At 40.4% G+C, this 21087-nt stretch overlaps 1 protein-coding gene and 1 long non-coding RNA gene across 3 annotated transcripts; both read left to right on the top strand.

The window, feature by feature from the left end:
- The first annotated feature begins 646 nt into the window (after window positions 1-646).
- On the top strand, window positions 647-1133 carry LOC129752556 (uncharacterized). Its single transcript, XR_008738890.1, has 3 exons — window positions 647-827; window positions 890-969; window positions 1038-1133. It is a non-coding gene; the product is annotated as an uncharacterized LOC129752556 (long non-coding RNA).
- Window positions 1134-13225: 12092 nt separating this feature from the next.
- Window positions 13226-19018, top strand: LOC129756215 (protein pangolin, isoforms A/H/I/S-like). 2 transcript variants are annotated; one of them, XM_055753030.1, is made up of 2 exons: window positions 13226-13326; window positions 14462-19018. In XM_055753030.1, exon 2 carries the CDS (start codon window positions 15425-15427, stop codon window positions 17687-17689), a length of 2265 nt encoding a protein of 754 aa, XP_055609005.1. In that variant the 5' UTR covers window positions 13226-13326; window positions 14462-15424; the 3' UTR covers window positions 17690-19018. The 2 variants fall into 2 exon arrangements, with proteins under 2 accessions (XP_055609005.1, XP_055609004.1); XM_055753029.1 differs by lacking the exon at window positions 13226-13326 and adding an exon at window positions 13610-14236.
- The last annotated feature ends 2069 nt before the right edge of the window (window positions 19019-21087 follow it).

Genomic DNA, 21087 nt, shown 5'->3' with positions numbered 1-21087 from the left:
TATGAAAATAGATTCAAACCTCCTTGAGTTCTAACGCGGACGCGTGTCGGGAGAAAAATTATTTAAAAAAAAAAAAAAAAAAACAAAAAAAATAAATTTAAACCTCCAGAAGTGATAACGCTGCAACGCGTCTGGAGAAAGTTTAGAAAATTCAATATTGATATGCCAAATGAATAATTGTAAAAAAAAGGAAATTAATATTTTCTTTTTGTTTAAAATTTGAAAGAATGAATTAAGTGCAAAACGTCACACTACGTGAATATGATGAAAAAAAATATAAAAAAAAGTAGTTCTATAAAAATTTTGAAATGTTCCATTTCAAAATTTTTATGAGTTTGGATAGGACGAGTGTAACGGACTATTTAAAGTATCCGAACGGATCGCTTAAATAAAAGTAGCGCAATATAAAAGTGCCATCTCGTGGTGGGTTTTGTAAATCTTCGTCTAGCAAACGCTAGAAACGGTCCTTCTGAAATAGCTTGGCGCGCGAATAGTCTTGGCTTAAGTTGACGGAAACGTTCCCTTAACCCGGTTGGCCACCGTATGTATGAGTGGGAGCAGGATAGCGTATAAAGAACAGATCTTTTGTTAAGTAGGACTATGCCCTGACTGCCTTAAGGGAAACTTGCATCGAGGACTTGATTGCGAAGCGCCAAACCGGATGGTAACCATTTTTTGGAGTGCGATATCGCTACATTAGTTGAAGAGCAATAAGACTCTTACCTTTTTGATAATTATACAAAGTTGGATTCCGTTTTGAGTTGAGCTTAAGTATTTCGGATATTGTTTTATGAATATTTGATTAAAATTGTATTTAGATTCGTGAAGTAAGTAGTGGAATAGTTTATTTGGTTGAGAACCACGTGTAACCTAGGGTAATTCTTATCAGTGATACAGGTAAACTAGCCGTTCATACAAGCGAACCGTAATATCTACGCTTAAGAATAGCGAGCGTTGTTGAGGTAAAAGGTAAGAAACAAGGAACATCAAAATTGTTTCACCGTTTATAACACATTGTGAATGTGAACCGTTGACAGGAATCCCGCGTCAACGTGGGTGCGAGTCTGGGCTACCGACACGGCCACTACCAATGCTCATCGATCTGCAGTGCTAGAGCAAACGCGGTGAAGGTCTCGGTTGTGGTCTGAGAAACCCCCGGGTCTTAAGAATCCTTCCTGCACAGGCTGTTTTCGTCGGTTGCATCAGCTGGTCGTTTACGTCACCATCCAAAACGACTACCCACCTACGCCATCTAGCTGCAACGAAAGGTCACCTCCAGCAGCGACATACACGGTTGTGGTTGAGAGCCCCCGGTGTGATAAAACCTCCAACGCAGTACGTACCGACATCCTCTCAGTCGTGACCGCCAATTTCCGAACGACTATGGTATGTACTAAACAAACCTCCTGTTGCTGAACGACGGCTGATAGGAATAAGTAAGCCTTTGTAAAATTTAGCTAGAATCGAAAAGGGAACAAGATAGGAGCTGATAGGAAACACTAGGGTAACAATAATATAGAGGACTTTACCATAAAAAAAACTTATGTTGGTTATCTGTTCTATTCGGAATGCGCCAGTTAGTTATGCAATCCTCTTGAATGCAAGTCTAACTTGAGTGTAACTTTCTTATTGGAAACTAAGATTTTAGATGGTTAGTCTTCGTACAATTCTTTTACCTAGGAATTTGTGCCAGGGTTTCCCTATCATTATTTTCCCTGTTTGAGTTTGGTCTACTGTGGGCCATAGTGAGGTGAGTCAAGCCATAAAACCCAACCCGCCTTGTTAAAGAGTTTCGGCCGGCATCAAAAAAACTTGTGTCAGTAACCTTCCTTTCAGGAAGTGGCGCCCTAATTCAAGTTACTGGCATTGTGGGCAAGACAAATCCGTTACAAGTCACTATCAACCGACGTTTCTGGTACTGGCGCTTACAACAACCCTGGATATCGGTTAATAAAGAAACCTAATATTGACCAAAGCACCACCATTACAGTATTAAAGTTCAGCTTACCTTGTAAATCTTCTGTTTTTCTTTTTTTTAGAAACCTCATCAAACTTCCTTGACCTTCAATTTGTTTGATACCCTTTTTCTTCTCCATCTTAACCACTTTCACCAAACACTTTCTTTGAATCACACACCAAACAATTCAGCTTTATCCTTTTCGCACGCCAGAAGCCAAACAAAGTTCTACACGCGCATACTGTTTATACACAACTCGAGCATATTTTTAAGCAGCTTTTGAATTCTTATGCACTCAGAAAACTGGTAATGTCAATTTTAAGATATTTTGACACATGTAAAAGTTATATCTCATAAAAATTGATTTAAAAAATTTGTGACCATTTTACTCATGATTTATTTTTTTTTCGCCTGGGGGGGGGTGATCACCCCCATCACCCCCCCCCCCCCCCCCCTAGATCCGCACATTCGTTAGGCTGAATGGTCGTTAGGCATTAATTCGGCCTAGCAACTATTCGGCCTATCGTCCATTCAACCATATCGTCCATTTGGCCTAACGCCTAGTGACGATTCGGCCAAACGACCATTTGCCCCAGCATCCATTCGACCTAACGAAAATTTGATCATCGGCCTATCGTCCATTCGGCATAACCTGATGACTATATAGCATAACATGCAGACAAGTGTTAACCCTTCGTTTCATAAAGTTACAAATATGCAACAATTAAATAAAACTGTTCTAAACTTCACATTTTGCTAAAAAGTAATTTTTTTTTCGATGGGAATAGTATTTATAGTTTCAAGATCACGTTCCATTAAAAAAAAATATTTTTAGTGTTTATAGGAACCAAAAAACCCACTTGAATCTGAAAAATATGGAATGTGGAAAAAGCCTAATTTTTCAAATTTTATGCCTAGTGTTATTCATATTGAGAATTTTTTTTCGACTCAAAAAAAATATTTTCGTATTCCCACTAAAGTAATTTACATAATAAACAAAATTTGAGATTTTTTTTTTTTGTTTTTTCTCTGATATAATGGGTTTTCAATAACTGTTGCAAATATGCAACACCATGCAACGGTAGTACCCTAGGTAGTTATATGGGTTCCATAGTGTGTTTTCGAAACTTGCATCATTAAACAGTGTATTTGTTTCCCGATGACAATGTTTTCGTTATAAATGATTTATTATCATGTTCAGGCCGTATTAAGAGGGGGGGGGGGGATGAGAAAAATTGCCCCCCCCCCCTGAATAAAGAGGGCCCCCGAGGTGGAAAAAATAAAAGTTTTGCTCTAAACCGTTATCAAAACTAGAAAAATATTACAAAAAGTTCAAAATTTATCAAACTTTAAACTAGGACGGGTCCGAATAATTAACTTATTTGGGATTTGTAATTCAGCGTATGTAAAACACATTATTTTGATTTTTTTTTCCGCGGCCCATTGGTATAACAAATACATATTTTGAATAAAAAAAAAATGTCGGATGCCTTCACAACTTGCAAAATAAGCATACACCAATTTTCAAAAGTTCTATATTATTCAACGTGATTCAAACTCAAGTACGGGGCTTTATCCAGAGAGTTTAAAAATCTAAAAACAAATAACGAATACGCTTTTTTATTTTTCCACTTGAAAATTCAGTACTATCTGCCAACATTCGATAACCGAGGTTTGAAGTATTGTTTTGCTTTTTTTTTCTTAGAGATGAAGGAATGATTTGATTGAAAATTTCAATGCTCATTATTTTTTACTAAAGTATGAGCCGTTTCTTATTATCAATCGACGAAAAATGCTCTTTATTTATACTATTTAACCTTTTCCTGGAAGCTCTGGAAGTTGATTTTAAATTGAAACTTTTTGTTCTCGAATTTAGTTTTATTTTTATTTCTTTTTTATTCTTAAACTGATTTCAAGTTTGAATTCTAATTTTAGAATCATGTTCCAAATTCTAATGCTCATTCCGAAGAAATCTTTATTGTTCTTTTAATTTTGCCAACAAATGATATTTAATAGTTTAATGTAATTTGTAATTGGATCATTCCTTCAAAACTAAATTGAGACTTTGCTCTTCAATATCAAGTTTGTTCATTAAAACTGGCATATAGTTATGGTATGATTTAAGATTAAGAATCTTTATCAGAACCAATTTAAATACGTTTTCGGAATTGATATGTGTTGATTTGTTCAAGGTTATGTTCAGAAAAGTTGTATAGGTAAGAAGCTTTCCATTTTGCCGCCGGTCGTGGCCTAGAGGATAGCGTTCCAGCCATCTAAGCCAGAGTCCATGAGATCGAATCCCGATCACGACACATATAGTGCTCTTTCCGTGGTCTGGTGGTAAGATGCTAGCCATAAAATCCTTGAAAGATGTACGCCTTAGAGTTAAGTAAATTAGATCTCTTCAAAGAAACATGAAGTTTCACTGAGATCCTATATGTGTGTGTTCGTTTTTTTAGCACCTTCAAGTAAACGTGAGGAATAATTTCCTCAGTAGGTGGTATATTATCGCATAACTACTCCTAGCTGATTTCTCGAGAGTCTTTGTAGTCTAGTGGATAAGCTGGTGCGAGTCTGGTTCCGATGTGCCAGGCTGGGTTCGATTCCCGGTATCGGCGAGACAACTTTTGGGTTCGAATCCCATAAGAAGCCGACAGGTAAGATGTGTTTCCTCTTATAACTGATTATATGAATGTTTAACCAGCTGCCAGCTGGCCAGGTATATGCACGGATGCCGGAATACCTCTAAGTAACCTGATTGACTCGTTCTTCCAAAATATACCTACATACGAAGCCATGGGGTCGGTTCCAGAATGCATGAGAGCACATACTTAGGCAAAACTGCGGTGAATCCGTGCACCCATGGTGGAAAACCAACATACATAACTACTCCCAGATAAATTCTTAACTTTCCGGTGTCCAGAAATCTAGATTTGCGAAGTTCCTGTGCGAAAACTATGATTAGTGCAAAAGAAATTAGGAATAAGCATTTATTTCCAGTTGTCAAGTGTGAAGAAAAAAAGGTGTAACCGTTTCATGTTGTTGCAAATATGCAACAATTAATATTTTTGCTAAATAACCGAATTATGTGAAAATAATATTTTTTCCTTATTTTTCCCTTCATGTATTCATCATTGAGAATTTTTTCGAGAAAAAATAAAAAATCATGAAATGAAGGGTTAATATGTCTCATCGGCCTAGCAACCATTTGTCTAAGTGCCTTTGGCTGGATAACCGCCGCGCTGGCCGAATAATCCATTTGGTCTAACGTCCATCAGCCGAATGACCTTCAGCCGAATAGCTTTCGGCCTGGCGACTTTCGGCGGAATAACCAAGCCTCACAATTTCGGGACACCCCAATGCACATGTGAAGCTGTGCCTTAATCAAACCGTGCCAAAATCGACCAGGATCTGCACACATCAACATAAAAAAAAACTATAATTTTTAATTTGTATTAAAAACAGTTTTGCGAATATCTTCAAAGTCTTGTTCATGACTTAAATGCAGTAAGCTGTTTGTTATTAATTGATACATAATATTTTGATAAAAAAATTTAAATATGTAGCAATAACAACTTTTTTTTTGCAAAAAACATTTTTTTATTGAATAATAAATATGATTTATGTAAATGTTTGCCGATCTTTTTTCTTTCTCAAACATAAAATATAAACCAGTAACAAAAATACTATGAATCTCTTGAATATGGCTGTAAATATGTGACTATAAAATAATCACGCGTTTTAAAACACACTTAGCTTGTTATTGTTTTGCACTATATTGCTTGTATTTTTTTCAAAATAAAAACCGTGCGAGACCCAATGGCCGAGCAGTATCAATGGCTGCGCATTTTCAACTTTGATCATTATTTTCTCCGGGAATCAAAAACTAATGATGATGTTGAGTTTTTGACTGTATGTTTTGTTGAATTTATTATCGGCAAATCAGTCCAGTTTCTTACAAAAATTAATTTCAATCCTACGCTTCGGTGTAGTGTATTTAACACCTTCATCAGGGATTTACAAATGGGTTGGTTTGAAAAGTGTAATCATTTGTATTTTAATAGCTTATTTTCTTAGTCCTATTTTCAAAATAGTCAATCTATAGTGCTTTTGTAAAGGCGAATTGGTCGGTCTATTTTATGTTGGATTCTACTGTAAATATAGATAATGTTGTGATTTTGTTGAACAAAGTGTTATAAAATCTTTCTTACATAATTAAACTAAAAGTTTAAAATTTTCTACACACTAAACATTTATCAGTACTTTTAGGCGGTATGATTGTTATAACACAGTTTCTTCTTGCGTTGTTTTCTGGCTACCGGTATTTTTCGCATTTGTTTTTGTTTTATGGCTATCGGTATTTTTGACATTTGGGTTTTTCATAATTGTGTTTGTGTAATATATCTAATACTGAGGCAAAGAAAGTGTTGAGATTGTTTTGAGATGTTTAATATACGTCTGAGCATTTTTTTTTGTTGAAATCTCTTACAGTTTTTGTAAAAATAATTCATAATAAATGTAGTCAAAATAGCCGATCTCCGAAACTGGCGAGCTAAATGCAAATTTTTATGTTTTGAGCTATTTTTCATTTATGCAATATTTTGATATCATTTGATTTAAAATGGTAGAAACGGATGTTGAGCACACGTCAATGCTGAAATTTTGGTGAAATATTAGTTACCACAAGTTCTTTTGCATGAAACATAGTTAGGCCATGTTTCATGGTAATATTTTGTTCATATCGTATTTTTATCGAATCATTTGAAGCTCTTTTATTTTTACTGTAAGATTGTGATTTGAGCGTAGATTTATTGTTTCAACGATAAAATGTAAAAATTTAAAAAGATTTGCCCCTATTTTTTCTTGATATAGGTATTTAACCTGCCTGATAAGGGCTTTAAAAACCTGTTTCTTATTCCAAGATCTCAACGGTGCCAACAACGGTGCCAAAAGCTACAATTTGTCGAATTTCCGATTTTCAGTTGAATAAGATAGAAAAACCATTAACATTTTTGTTCAGAGATTCTGAGATTATTAAAGTTCAATATAGGGTGATACGGTCAAAATTTGGTCAAGGGAAAACGCGTGTAAATCGGTGAAATCGTTTATTTTAAAAATCAAATTAAATTTCTTTTTCAAGTTTAATTAGTATAAAATTCTGGAAAAATACTCAGTTAGGCTTCCGCTTTTCCGAATCCGAATTGTCGGGCCTTACGCTTAACCCCTGCCATCAGATTTTGTACAGCCACCTTGTCCACCTTCTTCGCCGCAGAAAGCCAGTTTGCCTTGAACTGCTGCTCGTCCTTAGCAGTATTATTGGTCTTCTTCAGGTTCCGCTTGACAAAAGGCCATTATTTCTCAATTGGGCGGAGCTCTAGCGTGTTGGGAGGGTTCTTGTCCTTGGGAACCACCTGCACGTTGTTGGCGGCGTATCACTCCATGGCGTTTTAACCGTAATGGCAAGATGTCAAATCCGGCCAAAACAGTGCGGAACAACCGTGTTTCTTCAGGAAAGGCAGCAGACGTTTATTCAAGAACTCTTTCACGTAAATTTCTTGGTTGACAGTCCCGGAAGCTATGAAAATGCTGCTTTTCAAGGTACAGATGGCTTGCCAAACCAGATATTTCTTCGCGAACTTTGACATTTTCAAGTGCTTGAAAATATCTGCTACCTTTCCCCTTCCTTTTGCCGTATAGAACTCCTGTCCCGGAAGCTGCTTGTAGTCGGCTTTGACGTAGGTTTCGTCGTCCATTACCACGCAGTCAAACTTCGTCAGCATCGTCGTGTGCAGCCTCCGGGATCGCGCTTTGGCCGATGTATTTTGTTTACCATCGCGATTTGGAGTCACTACCTTCTTGTAAGTAAATAGTACGGCTCGTTTTTTGGCTCGATGCACGGTTGTAGACGAAACACCTAGCTTATTTGCGGCATCTCGGAGAGAGAGATTAGGGTTTCGCTTGAAACTACCGGCAACTCTCTTTGTCGTCTCAGCGGCTTCCGGTTTTCGATTTCCCCCCGATCCGTACTTCCTGGCTGTCGACAAACGTTCCCCAACCACTTTAATTACATTTGTAACGGTTGATTTCTCAACTTTTAGCGATTTTGCCAGCTTTGCGTGCGAGAAGCTCGGATTTTCGCGATGCGCGACCAAAATTTTGATACGCTGCTTTTCTTCCTTGGACGGCATTTAGACAAATGAAGAGTGAATTCCAAAATCAAAATAGGAGCAACATTCTACACACACACTTTTTGAATGAGGGGTGTTCAGGTTTTTTAAATGCAAAATTGAACGAAATACGTCAAGTTGATATTGACAGTATCACCCTTTATTTGAAAATTATTTTCTGAACATGAAAATAACATTCAAAACCATCCTGAATATTTGTTTAATATTATGGTTTGAAGTTCTAAAACTTTTTCTTATGCAGAATTCAAACATGACAAATCATTAAAACTAACAATCCACAATAAGAACTCATCGGATTCACCATTCGAAACTTAAAGTTTTACTCATTTTTGGAAGTCGGATTTAAATTAGATAATGGTTCAAATGGTTCTTTTTGAGACAAACAAATTACATATCAAGAATTTAAAATACAAATTTATGACGTCGATATTACTCAAAATTCTTTATTATTTATTGACATTTCGAGTCTTTTTGAAAAGATCTTTAAAAAAAAATGTATTTAGAAACTTTAAAGATTCAAACCTGACGATCTTTTTGTAAATTATTTTGAGACTGTATTGTTTGTAGTGCTCGCTGCTATCTGATCTATAAACTTTGGAAATCCACAGGAATTTCAACTCAAAGCCCTACGTGGTCTCATCGTGGTCAATCCCGAGAATCGGACCATCCTGTCGTGTTCTGTCCGTCCTGGAAACCCCTGAAGTGAGCATCGAAGGTAAAGACCACCGAAACGCACACGACCCTTCAACCTGCGTATAGAGGTGTAAATCATATCTGGTTCCAGCCATCTCCCGGTTTTCTTCGGCCAACAACGATGGTACACCAGCGATAATAGATCGGAGAATGAGAGTCCTTTCGGTTTCCCCGCCCCCCGGGAATTTCGTCCCTCGTCTGACCGAAGAAGAAAGTTGAAAACCTGAGCTAAAACGGGCCCCCTCCATCTAAGACCACGGGATGCTCGGCCTCGAACCCACATCAAAACAGAGTAAATAAATAAACATAATAATAGATATTGAACCATATTTGCACAGCACGATAACAAAAGGTTTTTACTATTTATTTGTACCTTGAAGCCCACGGAGGAACGGAGGAACATTGAAACCGATCTTTTCCCGGTCTTAGGCTTGTGTCAACCAACTACAGCGAAGTCCAGAGGAACGAATTTTTCAGGATTCGTTCAACGCGCAATTCGTTTGGCTAATTGGAATCTACCTTATGTAGCCAAAATTAGTTTATCTTCAGAAAGTAACGAGTATCTGATTCGCATAATGATTCGAAAAAATATTGTTTGTCAAACTATTTGAACGTGCTGTTTTTTTCCTGGTCTCTAAGTTAGTCTGGATCGTTAAGATCAACAAATGTATGTATGTAGGTGTAAGTATGGAAAAAACGGAACAAAACGAACTGGGTATTTTGTCCAGTAGGATCTCTTGTACAAATTTTCCTTTAACAAATTTTCTACCTGTTCTACCATGACGAGGATATTTTGAACATTGGTCTATTATCTATTATTTTGTCTAACAACGTTCTCTGATATTCTTGGGTTCTATGAAACGTCCATGCGAAGGTGAAGCGAAAGGGAGGGTCAAATGGGCAATAAAAATTGTCCGTGCGCAATCTCGGGAAAAATCTCATGCTCCGGTGATCAGCACGTTTGGCTAACGGAACAAGGCCGGATATTTTCGAAGGTTGTCCTTGATTGATTGTGTGAATTGTGTTTTCCAATACACCGTGAAATGGAGAAATAAAATATGACGCAACCTTCAGGAAGTCGCACAACACCCTCAAGATTCCTTGCAACGTGGCTTGGAAGAAAAATTATGGAACGGAAATTGCGCACGGAGCTTGACTAGTTGCGGAGAAAAAATCACGATAACTAAGTTTAGATTGCTAACTTTGATACTGTAAAACTTTCCATAAACTTTCAGAAACTAGATAAGGCTATCGGAAAACTCATTTGAATGAATAATTTTTTATGAACGATCTTTTCATAGCGTTTTGAACGATTTCCTTCTCCATATAAAAAAAACAGGGCTTTGGCATCTCTGCTCTTTTCCAAATCACACCTGATGGGAGGTCAATTGACTCTAACGTAACTTCTTTGCAGAACTTTGGCCAGAATGGTCACTAGAAGAACTGGGAAATATCCAAAACAAACCTTTATCCTTATCTTATTCATCCAGACCAATAAAGATGGAATGATCTGTCTTCAGTAGGCTAGCTCTTATTTTCCATCTTTCTTGATACCTAGCTTTGTTACCGTTGCGATATTCAACTCATTAAAGTTTGGCTTAATTTAATCTTTCTTTACTTTTTCATTCAAATTAAATATAAATTGTTAATTGTTATTTGTTCATTTATTAATATCTTCCAAGCAAGATAGTTAACTAGGTTTAAAAATGCAGGACTCACAAGACCACAACATGTTAACAGAGGTACACTGAAACAAATACACGAAGTAAAGGTACTATAACGAAACGACAGAGAACGCACAAATAAAAATATTTTAGTCCAGAATTAAGTGGTTTGATTTGTATGAGTCGAGAGGAGCTACCAATAACAAGAAAATGAAGATTTCTTTCCGCTTTAGCCGCCAAGACGTAAGGATCGTGATAAAGATCGTTATTTCTTTAAAACCTAACTTAAAAAAACAAAAACAGGTGAAAAGACAAAGTTAAAAGTCTTACATATCTAACAAGAAACGTGCACAGCGGAAGACAAGAAGTGTTTGTGCGAAAGTACGAATCAGGTAAAGCGCGAGTTAAAGGAAATTCCGGTAGGTTGAAAACTCACAATTTGTTATTTCCACTAGGACCCAAAAGTCTAATCTGGTCCATGCATTCTGGGATTTCGTCGAATCGTCGAGGTCCGCATCTGGTACTGCCATCGACACCAGAAGAACAGGCCCAGCTGGGACTATTTGCATTCCGTGCACCATCGGTAGGCCGAACGGATTCAACGGATCCGTTCTGGTCTGAGGAGCCGAAGAGGAATTGGCAGAGTTACCGCCAATTCTCTACATTTGCCTAGCCAGATCATATCTAGATCCCAGAGCGTTCTGAGAAGTACCATCAGCAGCGAAGGCCGGCCCAACGAAGCACACGACGCACGACACACACAGGTATTCTAGTTAAAAAAACTTAAAAACTCTAATTTTGCAGAGACAGTGTGTTTAATTACTCCGAAGAGCCCGCGATCAGCAATTTTGTAAAAGCCGACCTTGAGGAGCTTTGTTCCTGCTCAAGACCGAGCTATCCAGAAAAGAAGGCCTTGTGTGCCCACCCTCCAATGAGTCTCCAGAGGAACGACCAGGGACTCGAGGGCTTAGGTTTGGCCCCCTCTGGTCCAGACAGTAATAGCTTTCACCCCCAATTTAGGTCAATAATGGCAAAAATGTAGCTCATTCTGACAACTTTAAGGCGACCCTCAAGCACCAGGCACCCCCAGGCCGCTCCTTCGTGTCATAGTTTCGACAGTGCTATCTTGCTACTCTTTGGACAATGGCAGTTGGGCATAATCCAGGCCAATGAATCTATGACTTTCGATGCACTTTAACAACAGTGTTTGACATGCGCACCTAAACTCAAGCGAGTGTCGTCCATTACTCCAAGGTATTTCAGCTGCTGTTTCAAAGACGTCGTGTGCCCTCCAACAGTGATTTCCATGTGCGGCACAACTCTTTTATTGGTCACGAACAGAAATTCGGTTTTATGATGAGCTATCTGAAGCTTAACTCTCTCCATCCAGATGCCAACCCTTCTACGGGCACCATAGCAAGGTCTTTTACTAACTCAATTGTTTCACCGGTGGTCATGAACACGATATCGTCAGCAAATCCGACTATCTGCACGCCTGCTGGTAGTTTCAGCGTTAACACCTCATTATACATGGCATTTCAAGGCACAGGTCCGAGTATGGAACTCTGTAAAACACTCGCTGTTAGGGCAGTAGATTGTAATCCAATTTCGGTTTCATAAGTCAGGACTCGATTTTCGAAGAAGTTTCCTATTATCCTGCACAGGGTATTGGGAATACTCATCCTGTGAAGTGGCAATAGCTTCCCTGCTGGCATTGTTGAAGGCATTCTTTACGTTGACCGTTACAATGGCGCTGTGACGAACACCTGTCTGCTTCTTTTCCGGATGGCGTCCACCATAGATCTCCCTTTCCAAAAACCAAACAGTTTGTCCGATAGTCCACTTTCGCTTTCTGTGTAGATAAGAAGTCTGTTAAATATTATCCTCTCCAGTGGCTTACCAAGAGTGTCCAGCAGACAAATGGGTCTGTATGATCATGGATGCCCTGAGGGTTTCACAGGTTTCGGTAGTTGCATCAGCTTCGCCGTTTTCCACGAAATGGGAAAAGATCCCTCGTCGAGGCACTTTAGTAGCCCCACTCTGAAAGTATCCGGAATGGTCTGTACCGCCACCTTTAGCACTGCATTTGGGATTCCGTCCGGACCAGGGGCCTTATTCACCGCAAGTTTCTTAGCGATAGCCACAAGTTCTTCGTTCGTTACTGGCTCGTTGTCGTTGAACCCGCGTCGTACGGGGTAAGTGGCCACTGCGTCGGGCCATGCTCCCATGGGTCATAGTTTAATATAGTTGCAAGCGGTATAACAAAAACAAGTGTCAAGCTGAAAATTATTATCTGTAGAAATAAGTTTTCTAGAAGCCACTGAAGTTGAAAAGTGTTACTTGTTACCCCAGTTGACGGTATCTCGTTCGTTAAATATTCGGTAAAAACTATCGATTCATTTTTATTGCTTAAAGATTGAATATGATCGACTTAAACATCACATGCATGCTGGCAATAATCTACGCATTGTCAAAAATAATTTCTAATTTTGTGCAATCCGAAACGCTCTGCATTGTTTTGAAAAAGTAGAAAACGAGTATCCTTGAGCGAGCAATAAAACTCATTCCCTAAACCCAAAACATGAAAACAAATCACGTCCTGTTTCCCATTGATATACTATCTGTAGGAACCTTCCACACGATCCTTCCGTCGGGATCCTTTTTCTTAGCCGAGTCGGGACTTCGGCTTGTCTTGAAAGTTGACACCAGTTCATTCTCAGTTTGTTCACCGAAAGGAGCACAACCGATCCGACAAAACCGAAGCGAAATACCGAAAGGACAACGAGCCGATTCTTATCCGGACCAAAGGATCAATTGTACGCAAGTAAGTCTAAGTTGAGCAGCAGGTAGCTAGGGGTTGCATTTCCAGGAATTTTAACGTTCAATTTAAAGTCCAGAGAGCTTGCGCAAGCGCGCTCTCTACTCAGCAACACCGCAAAGCTCTGTCCGGTTTGACGTTTCTCGTCTTTTTCTGAGTTTTATCGGGTGGCGATAACTCGGAGAGATCGCACTTGTCGTGCACTGGTGTACGTGAGAACTTGACTGGGTGGGCGTAAGTAGGAGTAGCTCGGCTTGAAGAGAGCGCGAGAGACGTCACTTACCAACGCAAGCACGGGCAGTCATTCGCCGTCAGAAGAAGCAAACAGTTCATAAGCACGAACGCGCATCACATTAATTTTTTTTTTCGCTTTATTTTTCCTTTCTGTCTGGGCCTATTAGGCGGCGGCTTGTCAGAATTCAGTGCTATAGCGGATTCAATCGCAGGCAAAATACTAGAGCATTCCGCTAAGTAGAGAAAGAGAGTGTAGATTGATAACGGATCAAATGAAGTAATTGATTGTGGATTTGATGAGGAAACGGGATCGCACTTGTCGATCATTCCATATCAAAGAGGTGAACAGACGAATCAGAGTGAAAGAATTTATGAACTGTCAAACGAGTGTTGAGTGACAAATAAAACATAATCGCGGGTGGAGGCATCCGTGCAAAGGAAGCAAGAGCAAGGAAGAACGCAAGAATAGGACAAAACATCCATTTCAAGTGTCGCGAAAACGAAGTCGCGTTTTGTTTTATCGCATTCTACTGTCGTCGTCGCCGTCGCTTCACTAGTTGTCGCCGTCATTCACAATTTTCGTTGACACTCCGGATAAGTTGGGGGTTGATCGGAAATTAACAAGTGTCTGGTATAGTTCATTGGACAAGGAATACGGATTTTTATGGGTGCACGACTGAAGGTGGGTTTGTTTTTCTGACAAATACAAACTTTTGAAGCGCTGCTATTCAACCTACGGGAAACCGCTTAAGTCTTGTTAAAATGACGTCACTGAGCATTGATCAGTGGAGGGGATGTAGAGGTCAATTACGCAGCTTATATTTATCAATTCGATGCAATATAACCGAAATCAAAATAGCATATCAACTGATAGACTAATATAAGGATCAACTATCTTTCGTTACAGAGCAACTCGTTCAGCGGAAGCCTACGATATAAAATTCCACAATCCAGAATTTCGATTGTTGAACTCGAGCCAAGGCAACAAAAAAATACACAAGAAACAGGAGAAGAGGGCAAAGTAATTTCATTTTAACAAGATTCCTGTTTCTTCGCTCTTCGTTTGTGCTGTTGTGTGTGCTTCGCCTCCACTTTTCTCCACTCCAACGATATACACTTGGCCGTGTGTTGAATTCTGGTTTCTTTGGCCACCTCGCTGTGTAGTCCATATTCTTGAACCGAGCTTCTACTTCTGCTAACGAACAACATCAGGCTAACGACTACGACGTCGACGGCGGCAATTGTGCGGGTGTGTTTGTGTGTCGGGCAGCCACAGCAGCAAGCTGGAAGCGAAACCAATACAAACGGGAAGAGCGGTGGCCACTCGTTGCGCTAACCAGCTTCCAAGAAGTTCAAGAACTCGAACGGCCACAGCCACGAGTGAAGAGTAGGAGCTTGCTGTGCTTAGCGCTCTACAATAAAGGAGAACGCGAAAACTGGACTCGAATGAATTTTGGTGTAAATCGCGCGCGCTCGTTCGCTCATGGAAAAGTAGTTATCTGATCGATCTCGGGCTTTGAGTGATTGCTTTTGAGGATACAAGAAGGATAAGCTCCATACGCAACGAATGACGGAATGTGCTGGCATAGGATTATCTTACCACCAGCCAGTAGCTACAGACAACGAAAAAAATCTCGACACACTGCGAGGGTTGTGGTTAGCAGCAAGTGATAAGACAAGCGGAAAAGAGTTCCGTTGAAATTAGTGCAATGTGAAACCTAGTTCAAAATTGTTATCTCATTATCTAGTTTCGGAAACCTAAACACAAAATTATATCAGTGCCTTTTGGGGAAAAGAGAGATAAGTCAATGAAGTGAGCAAAAAAATCAAAACCTGAAATAAGTGTACAATAGATGAAAGCTGTTTCAAAATGCCTCACAATAGTTCTACCGGTGATGAGCTCGGCAGTACAGACGAGGTTAAAGTGTTCAAACATGAAGGCGAAGGGGAAGGTGAAGAAAAACTGACGGAAAATCTGCTGGAAGAAAAGTCCAGCTTGATTGATCTGACAGAAAGTGAAGAAAAAACTGTGAAGAATGGAACTACCCGGCATGATCAGAATAACGCGTATGCAAAACTGCCCCATGGTCATCCGGGGTTCAATATGGGATATTTGGTTCCACCGTATGCATATCCAAATGGTACCGCCGGCGGCTTGCCAGTTTCAATGGCAAACAAGATGGGGTTGCCTCCGTTCTTTTGCCACAATGGCGATCATCTATCATCACCTCCACCGGCTCATTGTGGCATTCTTCCGTACCAATTGGATCCGAAGGCAATGGGATTAACAAGGCCTCCACTGTACAGTTTCCCGAGCAGTCAGTATCCCTATCCTATGCTTAGTCCCGATATGCCTCTGGTAGCTCCATCTTGGCATACACCGTCGATGTACAGTCCAGCAGCTGGGTTCCGAAATCCATACCCGGCATCCTTACAGATATATACGTCCCTACCAAGTGATTTTTATCGGTACTCTCCCAGTCTTCTACCGTCGATGCATTCCCATCCGATGCTAAACCCGCACCACGCCATAATCACTCCTGGCCCGAAACAGGATATATCGAGCCAGGATTCTGCGCGGTTTAGTTCCGGTCGATCTTCAAATCCACCGAGCATTAAACAGGAAGGGAATGAAGATTCAAGCCGCTTTTCGTCCAGTCAACATCGATCCTCAAACAATAGTCACCATAATAGTTCACATCACGATAGCAACAATCACAATAACAACAACAATAACAATCATCATCACAGTGGCAATCACCACAGTAGGCAGTCTCTACTAGAACGCGAAATGGCAGCAGAGAAGAAGAAAAACCACGTCAAAAAGCCACTAAATGCATTCATGCTTTACATGAAAGAAATGCGCGCTAAAGTTGTGGCTGAATGTACGCTTAAAGAATCCGCTGCCATTAATCAGATACTTGGCCGGAAATGGCACTCACTTTCGCGAGAAGAACAGAGTGTTTACTACGATAAGGCTCGACAGGAGCGGCAAATGCATATGGAGCTATACCCAGGATGGACGGCGAGAGACAACTATGGATTTGGTGCCAAAAAGAAGAAGAGGAAAAAGGACCGCAGTCCTGCGGATCCTGGTGGTAATAGCATGAAGAAATGTCGCGCAAGGTATGGGCTGGATCAGCAAAATCAATGGTGCAAACCTTGCCGGCGCAAGAAGAAGTGTATTCGCTATAAGGAGATGGCTGATAACGACGATGGGCGAGATCAGGGATCGGATGATGCGATTGGAAGCTGTGAAAGCATGGATGATTCCAAAAGCCCTGAAGACGACAGAGAATCTATCAACCAGTCGCTGTCAAGCCCGAGGAGTATGAGCGTGCTATCTAGTTTACAGTCACCTTCAACTAGTATAGCATCTCCTTTGAACCTGTTAGCCAGTCCAGCAACTCCTACCAGCTATTATCACCATGATCATCTTGGATTGGCTTCAATGATCGCAGCACAACAGCAGCATCTGCAAAACAGTGCTAGTGACAAGCTTAACAACATCAGCAGTGATAGTGGCCTTAGCTCACAGCTTAACAATAGTTATAGCAACAACTTTAGTCCGTATAGCAATCATCACGCAATGCGAAACAATGCTACCCAGAATGTTAACAATAGTAATAACAATAATCACAGCTCGGGGATGACGAGTCCTTCGAATCACCTGAACGGCAGTAGCAGCAACAAAAACCATCACAGCAGTTCCGGCAGCAATAGTCTTCCTCCGCATCACCAGCAACCTCATCCGCCGGCTACTGGACCTCCTCCGAACGGTAGCAGTAGTGCCGTTTCCGCCTTATTGATACCCCCGCATCTTCAGCAGCTCAATCTATCCGGGTCATCACCGCCAACGTCGAACCCAAGTAGTTTATCACTGCCTCCAAACCACATTAAGGAAGAACCGGTGAGCTTACGGAGTAGTCCTCCCAATTTCCTAGCACTCCAACATCATCACGCACAAGCTGTTGCGGCTGCTGCTGCTGCGGCTGCTATGGCCAGCTTTCATAAGAACAACGGTGATCTCATCCCATCCTCGGGCGATCTTTCCCGAAGTTCCAGCAGCAATACAACCAACGACAGTGGTCGAAGCACTAGCAGTAGTCAGGCAAACAGCACTAGCGATAGGTAGCTGATAAGTGGTTTATCATAAATGGTTTTCAACAAACTCCATGTGCCAAAATGGTCTGTAGACGATATTTATTTGTTTGACTTAGTGACGGTGATGGGGTGATTCTCGTTTACAAAAGTGTCAAAATATTAACTGTGATCCTCGATTCAAAGTCGCAACGAATCAACTTCTCGTTTGTAGCACGCAGATACATACGCGAACAACAACATGCGAAATAAAAAAAAATGCTCAGAGAGAGCGCCAACCCTACTTAATTGATCATTTTCGAGGCTAGTTTCGAAGCCCATTATTATCGCAGTCATTGTTTGCATTAAACCTGAAGCACAACAACCCGTTTAACACGCGGTGGACCATACACAGCCAGCAACCTGCAAACCAGGTGATGAGAGAAAGAATGAATGAGCCAAGAACAAAAAGAAGTTAAGGAAAACCGAAGCGACGGAGAAAGAGAATGCTTAATTTGACACATTGTACCCCCTCGAGACCACAGTAAGGGTACCCCAGTCACCCTTTGCACCCCACTCTGCGCCCTATGGTGCGCGCACAGACAACAGACAGCAAAAGCAGCAGCAAGCAGAAAGCAGCAACAGCCCCACCCGAATCCGTTGGAGCTGACCCGGGAGAAACACAGAACGGGACGGGATTGTCGAGTCAAGTTAAGTCGTCGTCGTCGTCACCGTCACCGTCATCATCGTCGCGCCTAAGTTCCGAGGCATTTACGAAGTTAATGGCATTCAAAATCGAAAAACACAGCATCACTTATTAATCGTTTGTCCGTTGTTTATGAGCATGGTGATGAGCGAACTGAACGGAGCAAAACCAACGATCGTATGCGTGAATGAGAGGATCGACCACGAAATCCGAAGGAGTCAAAAAACCAGCATGAACGAGTTTATAAAAGCGTGAACGAGATGGAACGAGCGGGAGTCCGAGGAGAGGTTTTTTTCCCTCCTCCTGTCTCCTCTTTAATGGTTAAGTTTCTGTTTTCTTTTTAAAGATTCTTTTTCTCCTTTCTTAAAAAAAAGTAAAAAACGAAGAAATTAATGTGAGTGTGTGAAACGATCAATCTCCTTCTTGGAAAAGAAGCAAGCAAGAAGCACACAGGGCAAGTCACTAAAGAATGAGAAGAAGCACGAAAAATGACCAGAAGAATTGTTTGGAAACAAGTTTCTTTCAGGGCTAAGTGAGGGAGATGATGTTTTTTTATGTATATGAATAAGCTAGGAAGAAAATGTAAAGAAGAGTAAGAGAAAATCAATCAAGTGTGATACAAAAGCAATAATAATAACGAAGAGTAACAGAAAAATAAAACATCGCAGATAAATTAAAAGAAGAATTATGACGTGAGTACACACTTTTTTCGTTTGTTGAACATCACACTGCCCCTTGTTGAAGAGATTTTCATTTTCCGAGATTCGAGCAGGATGATTTGGGTATCCCCCCTGTGTGGATAATTGAACTTCTCATAATTTTGGAGTTTTTCTTCCTCGTGGATGTTGGGAGCCTTTCGAGCCCAACCATTTCACACGCACGCAAGGGGTGCGTCCATATTTCATAAGCTGGCTCAGATTTTGCTGCCCAATGCGCTCACCGGTTGAGATTATGTTGGTTCAACGTTTTTCCCCCAATTGCTTTCCGATCGTTCGATTGTTTCGGCACAATTGGGAGGAAGAGGTCCCGCGTTGCGCTGTTGAGGTCGTGCACATTATCGATTAACAATAACTCAGCAAACGGCAACAACAACAACAGCAACAACACTCGCAAGAGGGCAAAGAGAAGTGTGAAACAAGGTACTGATGCCTCGAAACAGACAAAAGCAACCAGCAGACCTTGTTAGGGAATCGAAAGATAGCATTAAAGCAACAACAACAAAAAAACTGCCATAAGAGCAAGTGGGCACTGCGAAATTCCTGGAGAAGGCTCCGATAATCGGCTCGGTGAGTGGGAAGAGCAGAGGCGAAGATAACGAAGGGTATGAGGACCGAAACCCCTTGGCACATCCGTAAGGCAATTTTAGGCTGGCTGGTGTTTCAGTGATCGTTTCCTTTTGGGTTTGCGTTTATTGCTTTCTACTTTGTATATCGGAATGATGGATCGGATGTGCTCCGTAAGCAATTGTTATCGATAAGAATTTAAAGATCTAACTATGCATGGATGGTTAGTTGGCTCCAATTAGTCGTGCAGGAATTGTAGGAAGCACCTTTCGGTTGAATTCTGATGACTGTGTTTGAGGATTCAAATTTCTAATGTTGGGTTTCAATTGCGATCAGACGATTGTTTGCCATGTAAAGCAGGTTGTTATGCTGGAAATGTTAAGATGATATTTTTTAGAGTGAGCAGGTGAGCGTGCGTGTTTCAGAAATTTCTGATCCATTGTTTTTTATTCGGTCCAAAAGTTTTATTGAACAAAATATTCCATAGATTTTTTTCCTGTTGGGGAGAGAGTCTACTGTGACCATTTAGTTGGTGTATTGTGGTTTTACCCCACGGTCCTGTTTTTACTTTGCTATGCTACTTGACACTCTTGCACTATTGGTTGAAAATGCAATTGATTACCGGTAGCACTATGAACACACATATATTTAGGTAGGATTTCTAAGTACAATCTAAGTTTTCTTGAAAAGATCCATCCACATGCATGTGCTTCATCATTGAGGGATACCATTCTAAGGTTTAACCGGCTCATTAATGCTAAAACCGCCATCCTTCATTAAACTATGTGTGTCAATACCGGGATGCGATCGATTTTCGATTTTTCTAACCATTAGCTTAGACGACAAGGATAATAATTATTTCTTTATTTGGATTCACATGGTGATTTCTAGCATTTCCAGTGAACATATTGTTCTTTTAAGGGGTTGTTTTGCTTATCCTTTGGTCGCTTATTTATTCTGTATGTTATACTTTTCACTTTATAAAATTCTAGAGATTTTTTTCTTTTTTTTTCCCACTTCAATTGTGTTCGATATCGTTAGTTTGCATTGTTGATTTTGTTGCGATTTTCAGTACTTGAGTGCTGAGTTATTATGAAGGAGAACAGGGAGAGTGAGTAGAGTTTCAGTTCCAATAGGTAGCGTGAGAAGGAAAAAGTTGGAGAGGTTGAACAAGAATGCTTAGTTTAGTATAGATTAGTTTATAGACGTATTTCAGTGAGTAAAGAGGGCTGCGATCATTTAGAACTAAGGATAAAGAAAGAAAATTCAGACGTTCAGGCTGAACCTTCCCAAACTCAGAGTTAGTCTGAATGGCTAGTTGACCAGATTGTCTTGTTGCTCTACTTGATCAAGTTCGTTGCACCGATACACTGGGTTGAATGATTTGTCCTGACGCTACAAGGGTAAAGGGTGATACGGTAAAAATTTGGTCAAGGCAAAACGCGTGTAAATCGGTGAAATCGT

The sequence above is a fragment of the Uranotaenia lowii genome, chromosome 3, assembly GCF_029784155.1.
Source record: "Uranotaenia lowii strain MFRU-FL chromosome 3, ASM2978415v1, whole genome shotgun sequence".
Lineage (NCBI taxonomy): Eukaryota > Metazoa > Arthropoda > Insecta > Diptera > Culicidae > Uranotaenia > Uranotaenia lowii.
This window is presented reverse-complemented; position numbering and strand designations above follow the sequence as displayed.